This window comes from Accipiter gentilis, chromosome 2 (assembly GCF_929443795.1).
Source record: "Accipiter gentilis chromosome 2, bAccGen1.1, whole genome shotgun sequence".
In the NCBI taxonomy this organism is placed as follows: Eukaryota; Metazoa; Chordata; class Aves; order Accipitriformes; family Accipitridae; genus Astur; species Astur gentilis.
This window is the reverse complement of record NC_064881.1, coordinates 47,604,779-47,619,189: the sequence shown is the minus strand read 5'-3', so window position 1 is coordinate 47,619,189 and position 14,411 is coordinate 47,604,779. Positions and strand designations below refer to the sequence as shown.

The 14,411-nt window shown below is 42.1% G+C and overlaps 1 protein-coding gene across 4 annotated transcripts in view; it reads right to left on the bottom strand.

Annotated features, from left to right (window-relative positions):
- Positions 1 to 13,370, bottom strand: part of KHDRBS3 (KH RNA binding domain containing, signal transduction associated 3) — a 101,144-nt gene extending 87,774 nt beyond the window's left edge. For all 4 annotated transcript variants that reach the window (XR_007508701.1, XR_007508707.1, XR_007508708.1 and 1 more), the window contains exon 1: positions 12,841 to 13,370. Coding sequence is in view for 1 of the 4 variants with exons in the window: in XM_049821840.1 (XP_049677797.1) it covers positions 12,841 to 12,928 (88 nt within the window). In the remaining 3 variants the exon portion in view is untranslated. The remainder of the gene's footprint in view (positions 1 to 12,840) is intronic.
- Positions 13,371 to 14,411: the final 1,041 nt, after the last annotated feature.

Below are 14,411 nucleotides of genomic sequence, written 5' to 3'. Positions count from 1 at the left end.
GGAAAGAGTCCATCTCTCCAACATCTCCCCCCCCATTAGGTATTTACACAGTGTTAAGAGTCTTCTCTTCTCCAGACTGAAGTCTCACCTCTCCTAACCTTTCCTCATATGAGAGGTGCTCCAGCCCTTTAATCATCTTCATAGCCCTTTACCAGATTCACTCCAGTAGCTCTGTATCTCATACTGGGGAGCCCAGACCTAGACACTGTACTCCAGGTGTGGTCTCAAGTCCTGACTAGAGAGGAAGGATCACCACATTTGACCTGCTGACAATCCTTTTCCTAAAGCAGTCTAGGATGTTGTTGGCCGCCTTTGCTACAAGGGGACATTGCTGGCTCATGTTCAAAGGACCAAAGGTCGTTCATGCAGAGCTGCTTCTCAACTGGTCTATCACCAGTGTATATTGGTGTATGGGATTATTCTTCCCCAGGTGCAGTACTTTGCACTTCCCTCATTGAACCTCATGCAGTTCCTGTCAGCCCATTTCTCCAGCCAGTTGAGGTCCCTCTGAATGGCAGCAGCACAACCCTCTGGTGTATCAGCCAGCATATCTGATATATTTGTATTTGCAAATTTACTGAGGGTGCACGCTCTCCCATTGTCCAGGTCATTAATGAAGATGTTAATTAGTATCAACCCCTGGCACGTACCACTAGTGACTTACCTCCAGCTGGGTTTTTTATCACTTAGTGGTTCATCCAGTATTCTTTCAACCTCACTGCCCACTTATTTTACCCATACTTTTGTCAGCACGTCTACATGTATGTTATGGGAGACAATGTCAAAAACTTAAAGTAGAGGTAAACAACATCCACTGCTCTTCCATCACCCACCAAGCTAGTCACCTCATTGTAGAATCCTATCAGGTTGGTTAAGCTTGATTTCTTTGATTGTGCCTTTGGAAATCCATGCCAACTACTCCTGATCACCTTCTCAGAATCATAGAATGGTATAAATGGAATAAATGTAGAAACATGTAAATGGAACTACATTCCCAGGATTACTCTTTTTTGTAGTACCCCTTTCTGAAGACACACACAGCTAATTTAACAGGTTACTATTCCAATTTACTATAGCTGTATCTTAAAAATATGAACATAACACTAAATTATCAGAAAGAACTGGGAATGAGGAAAAGCATTTTTTTCCACTAAATTAATACAGCTTTTATTTTACCCTTGCATAATAACTATCTATTGGCAGTACCTCTTGACAAGAAGCAAGGGATTAACTATGTAGCTGGCCAGGAGCATCTATTCTCTTTAATCTATTTTTCTGAAGGGGCCATCTGCTCTTATTTCTTCATTTCATGGCCTAGCTCGAAATTGCATTCACTATTCTGTTAGGATTTCAATTAGTTACATGTAAAAATTTCTTCCATGTCAGAATAGTTGTCTTGAGGATGAAATACTATAAGATGAAGAGGGAAAAGGGTTTATTACCAAAAGCTGATTGACTATAATTGATACAGCTCAAATAGCTAATTAGTCATCAATAAAATGAAGGGAAAATAATGCTCTAACATTTATTTTATTACAACACAGCTTGACATCCATTACTGACAAGTATGCACAGCCATGTTTTAAGGTGCTGAATCTGAATAAAGGGACTATGTTTGCCTTCTGTATTCTCTGCACTCAGCTCTTTTCAGATGACTCTGCAGAAAAGCCTCAAATCTCACTCTGATAACAGCACCAAAACCTTCCAAATGAGTGCCCAAAAATACCTCATACAAATGCTGACAAGACATACCTACCTGATTAGCATCATTTTCACAGACTTACAAATAATGAGTAGTTACTTCTGAAAAATGTACTCACTACAAGTACAGATTTGAGCTCTAGCCAGCTATTACTTCAATACAATAATATTAAGCAAAGGATTCTGAAAGGACTGTACAGAATGAAACCTATGGTTTTACATCCTACTTCAGAAGTACTTTTCTTTCCCACTTGGATGATTCAAGTTCTTTCTATCCATTTCACTATTTTCCCCAGCAGAAAGACCAAGCAGGAGGCTATCCAGCAAGCTGAGTACTTTAGTTAGTGCCTAGAGTGGCTACCTTCTCAGCATCATAGAATGCTTTGGGTTGGAAGGGACCTTAAAGATCACCTAGTTCCAACCCCCCTGCCATGGGCAGGGACACCTTCCACTAGACCAGGTTGCTCAAAGCCCCATCCAACCCGGCCTTGAACACTGCCAGGGAGACGGCATCCACAACCTCTCTGGGCAACCTGCTCCAGTGCCTCACCACCCTCACAGTAAAGAGATTCTTCCTTACGTCTAGTCTAAATCTACCCTCTTTCAGTTTAAAGCCATTACCCCTCGTTCTGTCACTACGCGCCCTTATAAAGAAGGCACCATCTTCATGCAAGCCACTGTAACAGACAGCCTTCCATCCTAGACAACCAGTCATTGAAAGTTGGTCATTGCTTTGAGCTCATTGACAAATATAAGGGATCAGTGCCTTGAGGACCTACATGCTACTCAGGCAGAAAACCCATTATGTTAGCATAGTGCTCAGCATACCACTGAAGTCTAAAGAAACTATGATATACTGGTTAAGAAAGCAAATCACATCCGTTTTCCTCTATTGGGGCATTAATTTAAAAAGGACAATTTGTCTAGAGTTCTTCATAGAGCTGATCTCACAGCCAGCTACTTGCCACAATGTGAAAAACACATCAGCATTTTTAATTAACCTTATATTGAACTATGTGAACTATTAGTGTTCCAAACAAGGTCTATTATTTCAGGAGATTTGTAAATTCAGTAAGTGCATCTATGAACAAATGATTTATAAATAACATTATGGTAGTTTCCCTGCACTTTCCCTTTAATCAGCTGATGATAATGGGATGTTCTAAGAGCTTAAAGTTTAAAAGTCTGGCAAAGTATTTCTTTTAAAGCTTCATTCAACACTTATCAAATTGGACTGACAGCAGTCTTACTAGTTCAAGAGAACAGCACAGGCCAAAGCTATTTCAGGTGCCAGCCATATCTCAATTGTATTCAGAAACCCTGTGGCCAAAGATAAGGTAGTTCTATTACAGCCACAGCATTCAGTCTACATTTGAGCCTCAGCTTGTGATCAAGGTATGAGCAGTAAAGACAAATACCTGAGAAGGCCAAGAAGAAAGATGCAACCAATACTAATTTCAAACAGGCCAGTTACCAATTAAAGCCTTTATACCTTGAGCATCAACTTTTTATACTCACGTAGTGAAGCTACATGAAAAGCAATAATGACAAAATGATTCTCCAAGCACCGAAGGCTCAGTTAACCAAATACCGGCTTTCAGGAGGGACAGCGTTTTAAGATGCAGTCAGAACACGTGCGGCTGCAAGAGTTCTTGTGAGAAGCGAACACCGATGGCACCCAGGACTCAGGTGCAGCTCCCCCAAAAGCAGCTCCCGGCTTTCCCTGGGGGGCTGACACCCCTTCCCAACCATCCCCTTTCCCGGGGAGCCCCGGTCGGGCTGCATCGGCTGCGCGCCAGCCCCCCCTGCTGACGCAGCGCCAGCACTGCAGTGACGGGACGCTGCCGTCACGCTGCAGGTGCAGGCTGCGTTGTATTCTAAATAATTCCTAAAAAACGGGCTGCCAAGGCGTTCAGAAGCAGCTCCACGCAAAATTAAAAACTGCATGATGATTTCTCTAGTACTTAGTGACCTGCTGCTAATAGAGTTCTCACACAGGGATAGCATCCAAAAACCTTCCTGGGTAAGTTTTCTCTTCAAAATTCCAGCACTGCTGTATTTAAGATGCTCTCTAGGTATGCTGCAGGAAAACCCATTGTGGGACACTTCTGCTCTTTCCAACATGTGCTCATAATCATACTCATAATTGCACAAGGTCCCCAAATTCACAGAAAAAATAAGGCTGGAAGAAATCTTAAAAGGTCATTAATTACCTCACAAGCACTTTATGACAACACTTATGTCATTCCCAACATTTGTTTCACATGGTATTAACAGGCTTCTGTGAAGTGTCTGCAGAAAAAAATGTCTGAAGAACAGATACAGTAAGCTTTAAAAACATGATAAATCTTCTGTTGTATGCTTTTATACAGTAGGCCAATAAAAACCTAATCATTTTTCCAGACCATGGATGCATGGTGTAATAAAAAGGTCAAAAGTATATGATAAGTGAAAAGAATCTTTAAGACCAATTTGTGTTACACAAGACAAATTGAACCACAGTAGTCCTTTCCACTCTTAAGATCAAGTACTAAGGTGCCACATTTCACCTTGCACACTAGTCAGCCTAGGATATCATTAGGGTATCTCTAGAAAAGCAGCAAGCATTAACTAGAGCTAAAGATACCACTGCAACCTATCTGCTGTGAAGCAGAAAGTGAAGCAGAGTAGTTCTTCCACACACATCAGGATTTAAATGGAGAAACTGTGTCAAATCATTAGTAATAAACTTTCACTTTAAGAAACTCTTCCACCTACCACAAAAGTTTTAGGAAACCCCTGTAAGGAAGGCAGAAAACTCAAGCTGTGACACTGCCTTCTTCCTTGAAAACAGGACAACTTGATCCTAAAAAAAGCAGGCTGGAAGTAGTCATGAAACCATCAGATAATTAATAAAGTGAAAAACCACTCTAAGTTTCTGAACTCCCATGACTGTACAAATTGACCAAGAACATCGTACTCAAACTGTGTGAAAACAAGTCTAGAAGAGAAATATTTTTTTCCCTTTAAACTTGGGAAATGGTATAGGGTATAGTTAAGCTTAACAAAAAGCCAAGAAAGAGCCAAACATGATGGACCTTAGACCATTTCACTTTTGCAAAAGTGAAATTTATCATTTAACATTAGTTTGAAGGGGGGCAGAAAAGAGTGATTTTTTTACTTCACTGGTTTACCCCATATAAAGCTGTATCGCTCACGTCTGCATACAATAGAGCACATCGTTTCTGCCTCATAGCAGGAGAAACAACAAAAAGATCAGATCCTCAGTATCTGAGGGTTAAGGAGCTCAGGAACATAAACTAGGCTGCTGACCAGAGACATCAGGACTGGTGCTTCATTGCCACCTCTAGTTCATTAGGATACAGATCAAAAGGAACCAGCAAGGAAGACTTTTGTCCACTATTAGTTATGGAAAAGGAGACACATGAAAGGAAGAATGATTGCATTAAAAGCAGCACTTCCATTTCTACATCTTTCAATGACATTATCCCAAAGCAGCAGGAAAAACTGGCTGAAAATATATACAACATTTTGCTTTCAAACACATCTGCCTTCCAGAGTACTGTTACTGGAGGATCAGAGGCAGTAAACTACAGATGCATTTATTCTCCAAGCATTCAGTAAGTGCAGCAGCATTCAGTATCAGAGCAACAGCAGTTTTGACTTCTTCACAGATTCGTCTTGTCCACGAAAAGGCATCCTCCTCTACTAGCTATTCCTTTTGTACAACCCAAACAGAGTAATAAAGTTGAAAAAATCAGTAAATCCTCAAAGGATTTGCAAGTTCAGATTTTCACTGTCACTACATTATGCCAAGATCAGCACAGGAACAGTTATAACAAATTTTCTTTCGGATTAAGTGCAAGAACAATAGGTTTACTGAAATGATTTCTAATCTTTTAGGTTTCCAATTATTTTGTCAAGAAATTCTTCCTAGAAAATAAAGGCCTATAAAAGAACACCTATATAGGCCAGAAAAAGTGAAAGATTTACCAACTACAAGAATTAAACTGACATTTGTTTGCTGCCTTGCAACTTTGTTGCTGTCGAGCTGCTAGCTGAAGCCAAAAGCCTGATAAACACATCAAAATAAGAAATGGAAGGCAGCCAGCAAAACAGCGACTGGAAATAGAGAATATGAAGGAAGGAAATCCATTTAACTTTCCAGTTTCTTATTAATTTTACCTTGACAATACAGTAAAATTATGAAAAATGACAATACAAAACAACAAGCGATAAATATGACAAAATTGAGTTCAAGCAAAAGAATATTTTAAGATAGGATAAACACACAAAGAATAACACAGGCGCTGCTCAGCTGTTGAGACACTCAAAATTACATCTTTCTCAGCTTAACAAAAATGTTTCTTCATTCCACCTCTACAGTTGCTACTCTTTAATTTGCTCATCATAATTAGCCAGCCTACATCTACTGTATATCCCAAGTCACTGACAGTTCAGTAAAGAGCCTAACAATTTAGTCAAGATCAAATGTCCAGAAATACATCTCATTTTGAGTCAAAGATGTCAAGAGATGCAAAATCTACCAGTTACTATATTTAAGAGTTAATCATCCATTGCTAAAGCACTGTGCTTTACTTTTTCCCTTGCACTTTTTGGCCAGACATTTCATCACCAGTTTAAAGGGCCTCTTAGCACCTTTATTTACTTCTGTGACAGTAGTAAGGCACTCAAACCACACATTAGTGATCACTTTCACAAACCAATCAGACTAGCAAGAGCCCTACAGACCTTCCCAAGCTTGCAAACCATTGTGTTTTTTCCATGATCTTCTCAAAGGTTAAGACACAGGGACTGCTGTACCTAGAATGTCAGAAGAAAATTAAATTCCCTAGTCCGTGTGCCCTTAGCTTAATGCCATAAAGATACTAATTTTCTAGCTAGTGTTGCACTTGGGAGTCACACTCAGCTAGCAATACACAGATCTAAAGTAATTCCCAGAACTACTGCCACCCTACCATGCAGCTCCAATTGCACAGGTAAGACTTGCCTTCCCAGGTCCCAGGCATAGATAACCCCACTTTATCAAGATACTCCACTTACCCAGTATAAACATCCTGCCCTTTATAATTTTCTACTTAAAAACAGTATTAATAATGTAAACATTAAGCTTGCAAAACTCCTGCCAAAACCAGGACAAGAGCTCAGCTAAGAACAGTCAGTTAATTCACCATAAAATATTAGGTGTGTCAGTTACCAGTTAATCCATTTAAACATGCTTTTTACTGAAACTGTTAAATACTAATTAGAGAGTCATGCAGTACCGCACTGAATATTTTACAGTGGCTACTCAACTCTGAACTTTGATATCCAATTCTTTCAAACCAAAGTGCATCCTAAATTCTTTTGTTTCTTAATTATACTTGAAGTCAGAGGTGGGGAGGGAACTCCAAGAGCAGAAAGGTCACATAACTTGCATGTACTTAAAATCTATGTCAGTCAAACAAGCCACAGGCCAGAAGAGCAGCCATTCAGTGCTGTGACCTTCTTTCTGATTTCTCCAGTAAATAAGTACTCAGAAGGTTACAGTTTTAATTTGCATGGCTGGTGTCAAAAAGGATTGAAAGTGACAAACCATGTCAGTCTAAATTTAAAACCTTTAAATTCGATCTCTCTCATTGACTGCCAAAGTAAGTGTGCAAGTGAATTAGAAGTCAGCTTTAAACTAAATGTGATCATCAGTGAGTGGCTGCAGGCTAGAGTCATGCTTCAGAGCAGATGAGCCTAGGGTGAAGTATGTATGATTATCTTCAGCTGCATTTCACAGCAGCCCTGTTAACATGGTTGGAATACCTGAAAAAACACTTGCCCAACCTTTTAAGAGACAAAAACCGGAATCTAATTGTTAACAAGTCCTGTGTCTTTCCTAATACAGTCTCATCCCAGTAAAAGCAAAGAACCAACCATTACAAAAATGTTAACTTCTGAAGTGTTACTGAACAAGGAAGGCTGAGACATGAGGGACAATCTCTGAAATCTCTTCTTCAAATCATATTACATTTCATGCTGTTTTAAGAAAAAAGAAATAAGAACCAGAGTCAGCCTTCACTGGTTTTATGGTGCTAGCATCACACCATATTCATTCCTACCACTGTCACTAAATTTCTCATCACACTGAGCCTGCCAAATAACCAATTCCCCCTGCACATTTTCATAGACTTGTTTTGAAGTCTGATTACTAGAAGACAACAGAAGAGTTTCTTCTTTCTAGTTAACCTCTAAGACAGACAACTTAAAGTGACTTGCTGACTGAAAAAATCTTTATCTGCAGGGCATATTACAAAATTTACTGTTTTATTCAAATTAATAGGACACTCTAAGTAATCTTAAAACCCAATCAGTTTTCTTCAGCTATATTTGCTTTACAGAACACCCAAAACCTTCACAAAGTGTTTTGCCAGCCTCAAAGAGCAGGACACTTGAAACAAGTGCTGCTCACATGATTGAGACTACAGTGAGAGATAAAGGAGAGTTTGAGGTTACACAGCCACAGACTACATATAACACCATTAGTGGCTGAGAACCAGCAGCACCACACATGTCTTTCATGCTATGAAATGCTTGTCTACAGATGAAAGTGGATGATTCAGCAGCAAACTGATTATTTATACCACAACATATGTATGTCACTTCACTACATATAGTGAAGAATATTTTAGAATTGCAAAAAATTAGAATTCTATTTGTGAAAAAGTAATGAAAATCCTTGATAAGTGCATACCCAGAAGCTCTTGCATACCAAGACAGATATATTAAAAATCAGTAACATCTATGGAACCTTAACTTATCAAGTTCCTACTTCAACCATTTTTACAAAGCTATCCCTTACCTGCTAAAACAATCAGATTGTTAATATCCTCCACAGTGCAGAATGTCAGTACGCTTTTCCTCACACTCCATTCTCCCTCATATTTATGGAGGTACTGGTCTGATTATTGAACGCCTACTCAAAATTTGACACAAGAAACAGCGAGCCTCTACTGATCACTACTAGACACATGGATCAGTAAAGTCATTCAATATACAGCTAGCACATACAGCCATCTACTGATGGGAAGGCTTGTTATTCCTGTACATCATCTTGTTGACAATTTAAAGGAAGCCTCAGCAATTTAAGATATTACCTCAAATCTCAAAGTAGCTAAAATGAATTCCACAGGAACAGTCTACAGAGAAGTAAAAGTTGTCTTTCAGCAGCAGCACCAAGACTCAAAAGTATTTCAGCTGCCTTAACTTTGATTACAGAGTCCTCTCCACCTACACATTTAACATTACACAAACCAAACAAGTGCCAGGCATCTGTTTTAATGTCTCCCCTGTTACAAAACATGTCTGGTATCAACATGTTTTATTTACATGTAGGTTCTTCCATCTGCAATTTCACATACTTTACCCAACATTCACAAAACACTTGTCATAAATCAATACTATACCTAAATGTGAAAAAAGACAATGAGCATAAAGTAACTCTTTTCTTACAGATCTTTCAATATTTTTACAGCATCACTCATGAACTAAGTTATGACAATCAACATTACACTTGCACATTTACATACAATCCCAAATGCAAAGTCAGCCTTCAAAATAAAGGTCTCAACAAAAGGTTAAAAAGTAAAGCTACTTGGTGCCTTGCAATGATAAACACAAAGAACTAGCCTGATTTCAGAACAAGAACTTTCACATACAGAAATATTTTTCAGATTTTGCATAAAGATGAGCACCTGAGAGTCATTAATAGTAAAAATACAAATATGCATGTACAAAACTCTTGCTTCTTCACAGAACCTCATCTTTCCCAAGGTTCTTCAATTACACAACTTATAAGATAATAATTGGATATAATGTTCCAGTTCCCATTGTCTGGTACCAGCTGCAAATGAATCCTACCAGCATGGTCATTCCAATCCATAACATGTTTAAAAGTTTACAGGTAAAAACATCCCCTTTTTAGGATGGCTTAATGTTCAAGTACACAAGTAAATCATCTTAATTAGAGCAAAAGATATAGTCTCCTGCAAAAAATTCCTACTGTTCTAAAATTTAAGCAGCAGCTGAATGTTTCAATGACTACTTAAAGCAAGATTTAAGCAATAGGTCTTACATTTGTGTTCAAAAGAGACAAAGTCATCAAATACTTGAGCAGAGTTTTCAGCAAGAAAAATCAGCACTTCCATGTACTATGCAGGAACAATGAAGGACACTGATCTTTGATTTTAATGCTTTCAAAATGTTTTAAACAAGGTTTTATTAGGGCAAGAGAAGATGCCGTCATGTCTTAATTCTGAAAGACAGATTAATAATACTGCCCACAGAAGTATTCTTGTAGCATCTTGGTTATCGCCACATTGTTTTTTCAACTGAAAGGCTATCCTGGAACATAAAGCATGTCAAGCTCCACTTTTCCTGTATCATTTAAAATTATGTAATTTGTGTGTACCCAAATTATAATTTGTAATTATAAGCATTATATGCAAATGTGCCCACTTCCATTTGAGAACTATAATTAACAGATTTTGGAAGTCTAGACACAGGACTTTGCCCTAGAAACCAAATTTCAACATTGTTAGAAATTTGTTAGCGATTTGGCTCTTTTGTCTGAGCAGTACACACACTTTAATTCCTTCAGCATCTCAGAAGGATTTATTAATTCAACCATACAATTCTTACAAATCAATCCTGAGTTTCTGCAGAAAGTTGGCTGATCTGCAGTATTTCAGTTTAAGTAAATACAGATAGTAAGGGTAATAGCATTAAGACATCAAAATGCTATTACATAATTAAACTGGTTATTTTAAGCACTTAAAACCTTTGCTAAGACATTCTCACACATACCTGGAAAAAGCCAAACTTGGAAACGTTTCATTCTAAATTGAAAAGCTGAACAAACCCACTTTAAAAAAATTAGACAAGCCATTTCGTTTGCATGCTTACTGACCTATCACAGAAAAAACCTCATTGGACCTAACGTATTAAGTACAAGCCAGAACTACTACATATATATTTCCACTAATTGCCTTCATTTAACTCTACAGATTACAATTGAGACAAAAACAGTCACTGATAAAGTTAGTGTCATGACAGGATGGGTTTTTAAAACATCTTCTGAAGTCATACATTTCCACTTGTATTACAGTCACTTCATCTTATTTTATTCTTTGGTGACTCTACAACTGCCTAAAATATGTACTTTACACAGATATTATACAAATTTGCATTTTAAACTACAGTTAACCAGTTGATAGTCACCCTCTACTTAATCTTTTTTTACCTGTCTCTAACACACGAAATACTTAAGATTTAATGCAAGACTTCACTTTCAAAATAAGCAAAAAATCTAGAGACATACTAAAGAGGTTGGATCCATGTTCATCCACATTCATTTTTTCACTGACAGTACAATTTATTTTTGGAGCTGAAAGTATGCACGCAGATACCAGGTATTACATGATAAAAGCAAGCAAAAGTTTGTCTGTCCTCTAATTTCTTATATCAATGAGAACCGCAAAAAACTATCATGCTTCCAAAAAGTCACAGTTTTGGCAACAGCCATGTAATTTTATCTACTTCCATAAACACTGTTTGTAAAATAGTAAATCCCATACTTCTGTAACTTCCTAAAATAATTTACATACACAAAAAAGATTCTCCCTTCACTATCTGGATAGGAACTTCACTAAATTCCAGCCCCAAGTTCTCAGCCGTCAAACTAAATTCTAACAAGTTTTTTTTTTTTATTTACAGCAAACAATACAAATATCTATTTCTTAACATAACTGTCCTTCTCCCACCACCAACAGTGCATTTTTACAAATTCAAAGTTAGGAACAATATGTAAAAAAACAGCCATCCAAGGACATGTGGCTACAAATCACATGGCATATGCATTCCACTGTTGAAACTGTGACAGCTACTCCTAACTTCAGAATATTTCAGACAATAGTTGATTCTCCTTCTGATTTAGAGATGGGCATTCACAGTCCATTACACATCAAAAACTACAACAATGCATTAAAAGAAGCCACATTGATTTAGACCTATTCCTGTCACAGGAAGTAAAGTACACTAGCACAGCTTTGTAATCATTTCAATTGAAGCCAAAATCATTTCAGCTGTCATTAAGTTATATTAGAAGATCAGTTCATAACTTCACTTGATCATTCCAAGCACTGTATCAAGTGTTTGTCTCTACAGACCTGTACTTGAAAGTCGCTTGCCAGTTATACAGTACTTCCAAGTTTACATTAAACCTTACTATAAACCACACAGAATTACTTTTCTATTCAGTACAGGATCATTGAAACAAAGAGCTAGCACTTCAAAGCACATCTGACATGTCAGGTGCACAAGGGGTAGGAATCACTTATTGTTTGGGGTTATATAATGGCAAAAGAAAATGTGCTTTGGGGTTTTTAAAAGATGCACCTAAACATATTGTTCGTTCCTTAATATTTTAGTTAGAGCCAAAAGTTCCTAGGAAAGAGCTAGGTTGCAGGGGCTCCTTTTTAAAAAGGCTCACACATACATAAACAATAAGCTGTCTATTGTTCAGAAACGCGTTAGCACGGTAAAACAAGAAAGCCTTTGGGGGATTTAATCGACTTGAAGCCCAAGCAGAGCACAGACGACCCAGGCTGTTCTACACAACAATTCGACTTGGACTAACGGATAATTCAAGCAGGGAAGCGATCACGCCTTCGCTACTGTAAAAAACACCGATGAAAGAGGAGAATTTTGGGAAACCAGTCCGGCGTCCGCTATTGTTTGGGGGAGATGCTCAGCTTGCTAGAGGAGCAGCCCCGGGCGCCTCGCCGACCTCCACGGGCAGCGCCGTGCCCGGCGGGCAGGGCAGGGCAGAGCCGTGCCCGGGCAGCGGCCGCCGGAGCTGGGCAGACCCCCCCCCCCCGACTCTTCCACCCCAGCCTAGCGAGGGGAAGGAGGCAGGAGCCGGTCAACACCCGCAGCCTGAACGCTAGAAAAAACCCACCGAGCGCGACGGGACGAAGAGTAAACCCCGCACTCGGCATCCCCGGCGGCCGTCACTTAACTGCGGCTCGGCCCCCGCCGCTCGTTCTCCCAGGCGGGACCAAGCGGCCCCGCTCCGACCCCGCCGGCCCTCACCTTGGTTGACCAGCCGCAGGGCGTGAGTGAAAGACGGGTCCAGCGAGTCCTTCTCCGCCATCAGCTCGGGCAGGTACTTCTCGTCCATGGCGGCGGCCTGGAGCGGCGGCGGAGCCGGGGCGCCGGGTGGCCCCGCGGGGAAGGGGGCGGCGGCGGCGGTCCGAGTCCCAGGCGGCGGTAAATCCTCGGAGGCAGCGCTTCCCCCTGGCCGCCTCCCGCCCGGGGCTGCGGGGACGCATCCAGAGGGAAGCGCCGCAAAAGCCCCCCCCCCGGCAGGGAGCGGGGAGGGAAGGGGCGCGGGCAGGGGGTTGGGGGGGGGGGGACGACGCCCCCCCACACACCGGACAAGGGGCGCGGAAAAAAAGAAAAAAATCCCTCTGCTGGGGAGAGGGAAGGAGGGAGAGACGCGTCCCGGGAGCCGCTGACCCCGGGCGGGACGGGCCCCCCGCCGGCCTCCCGCACACACGCGCGGAGCAGAAAAAGCGGAACGTGAGGCGGCCGGCGCAGAGCGCGGCCCCGCACCTCCAGCGGCGCCGCGCCGACTGAGCGGGCGAGCACCTCCGCGCCAGGTTTAAATACCTCCGCCGAGGCCACGCCCCCTAACCGCCCAGGAGCCTCGCCCCTGCCCACCGAGCCACGCCCCGGGACGCCGCCCCGCCCCCGGCTCCTCCCAACGGGCGGTGATAGCGGAGCCCCGCCTTCTCTGTCGCCCCGCCTACCCAAGTGACGGCTCCTATTGGGTGGTGTGGCTCGTCAGTCAGGGACGGGCCGCAGCTTCGGATTGGCGGCAGCTCCCCTCTTCCCGCGCCCCGCCGCCGGTGTGGGGGGGGTAGGGGGGGGGCTGGGGGTGGTGCACGCGCCGGGGCGTGCGGCGCGTGGCGGGCGTTCGCGCCGCGGCGCCTGAGGGGGGCTGTGAGGCGGCGGCGAGCGCGGCCTCCCCTCAGAACCGCAGCGGACCCTCTCCTGAGAGGAGAACTGACGCTGTTGCCCTCCGGCAGCTCGACAGGCGAGCTCCCCGTCGGCGCCGGCGGATCTGCGGCCGTTCGGCCTGCGGGAGTGGCCTGAACGGCGAGCGGTGGCGAGGCGAGGGGCGAAGGGAGCCGCCCGCCGTGTCCCGCCTGCTGCCGGCCCCGCTCCTCTGCGCGGGAGCGGCTCCCCGAGGCAACGGGCTGTGTGAGAGAGGCTCCGGGGAGCCAGGGCAGCGTCCCGGCCCGCCCTGTCAGATCTCGGGGGGCGGGGGAAGGAAGAAAGGCAAGATTTGTTTTTAAAGGAGGAGTAAAACCGAGATTTTAACTTTTTTTTTTTTTTTCCCTCCCCCCAAACAGCGGTGCTGTGTTTATCCAGCGTTTTGTACTTACGCCTCTAGTAATAATACAGAGCACTTCATAAATACTAGCTAGAAAATCTTATTTCCGATGAATTACACCGATGGGCCATTGTAAGTGGGCTTGTGAAATCAGTAGCAGCCTGTTTTACAGGAAAGAGAAGTGAAGTTTAAAAGACCTCGCTAAAGCCTATTTTCCTATTTTTTCAGTGGGTACACTTGGTATATTAGATCATTATTCACTTTG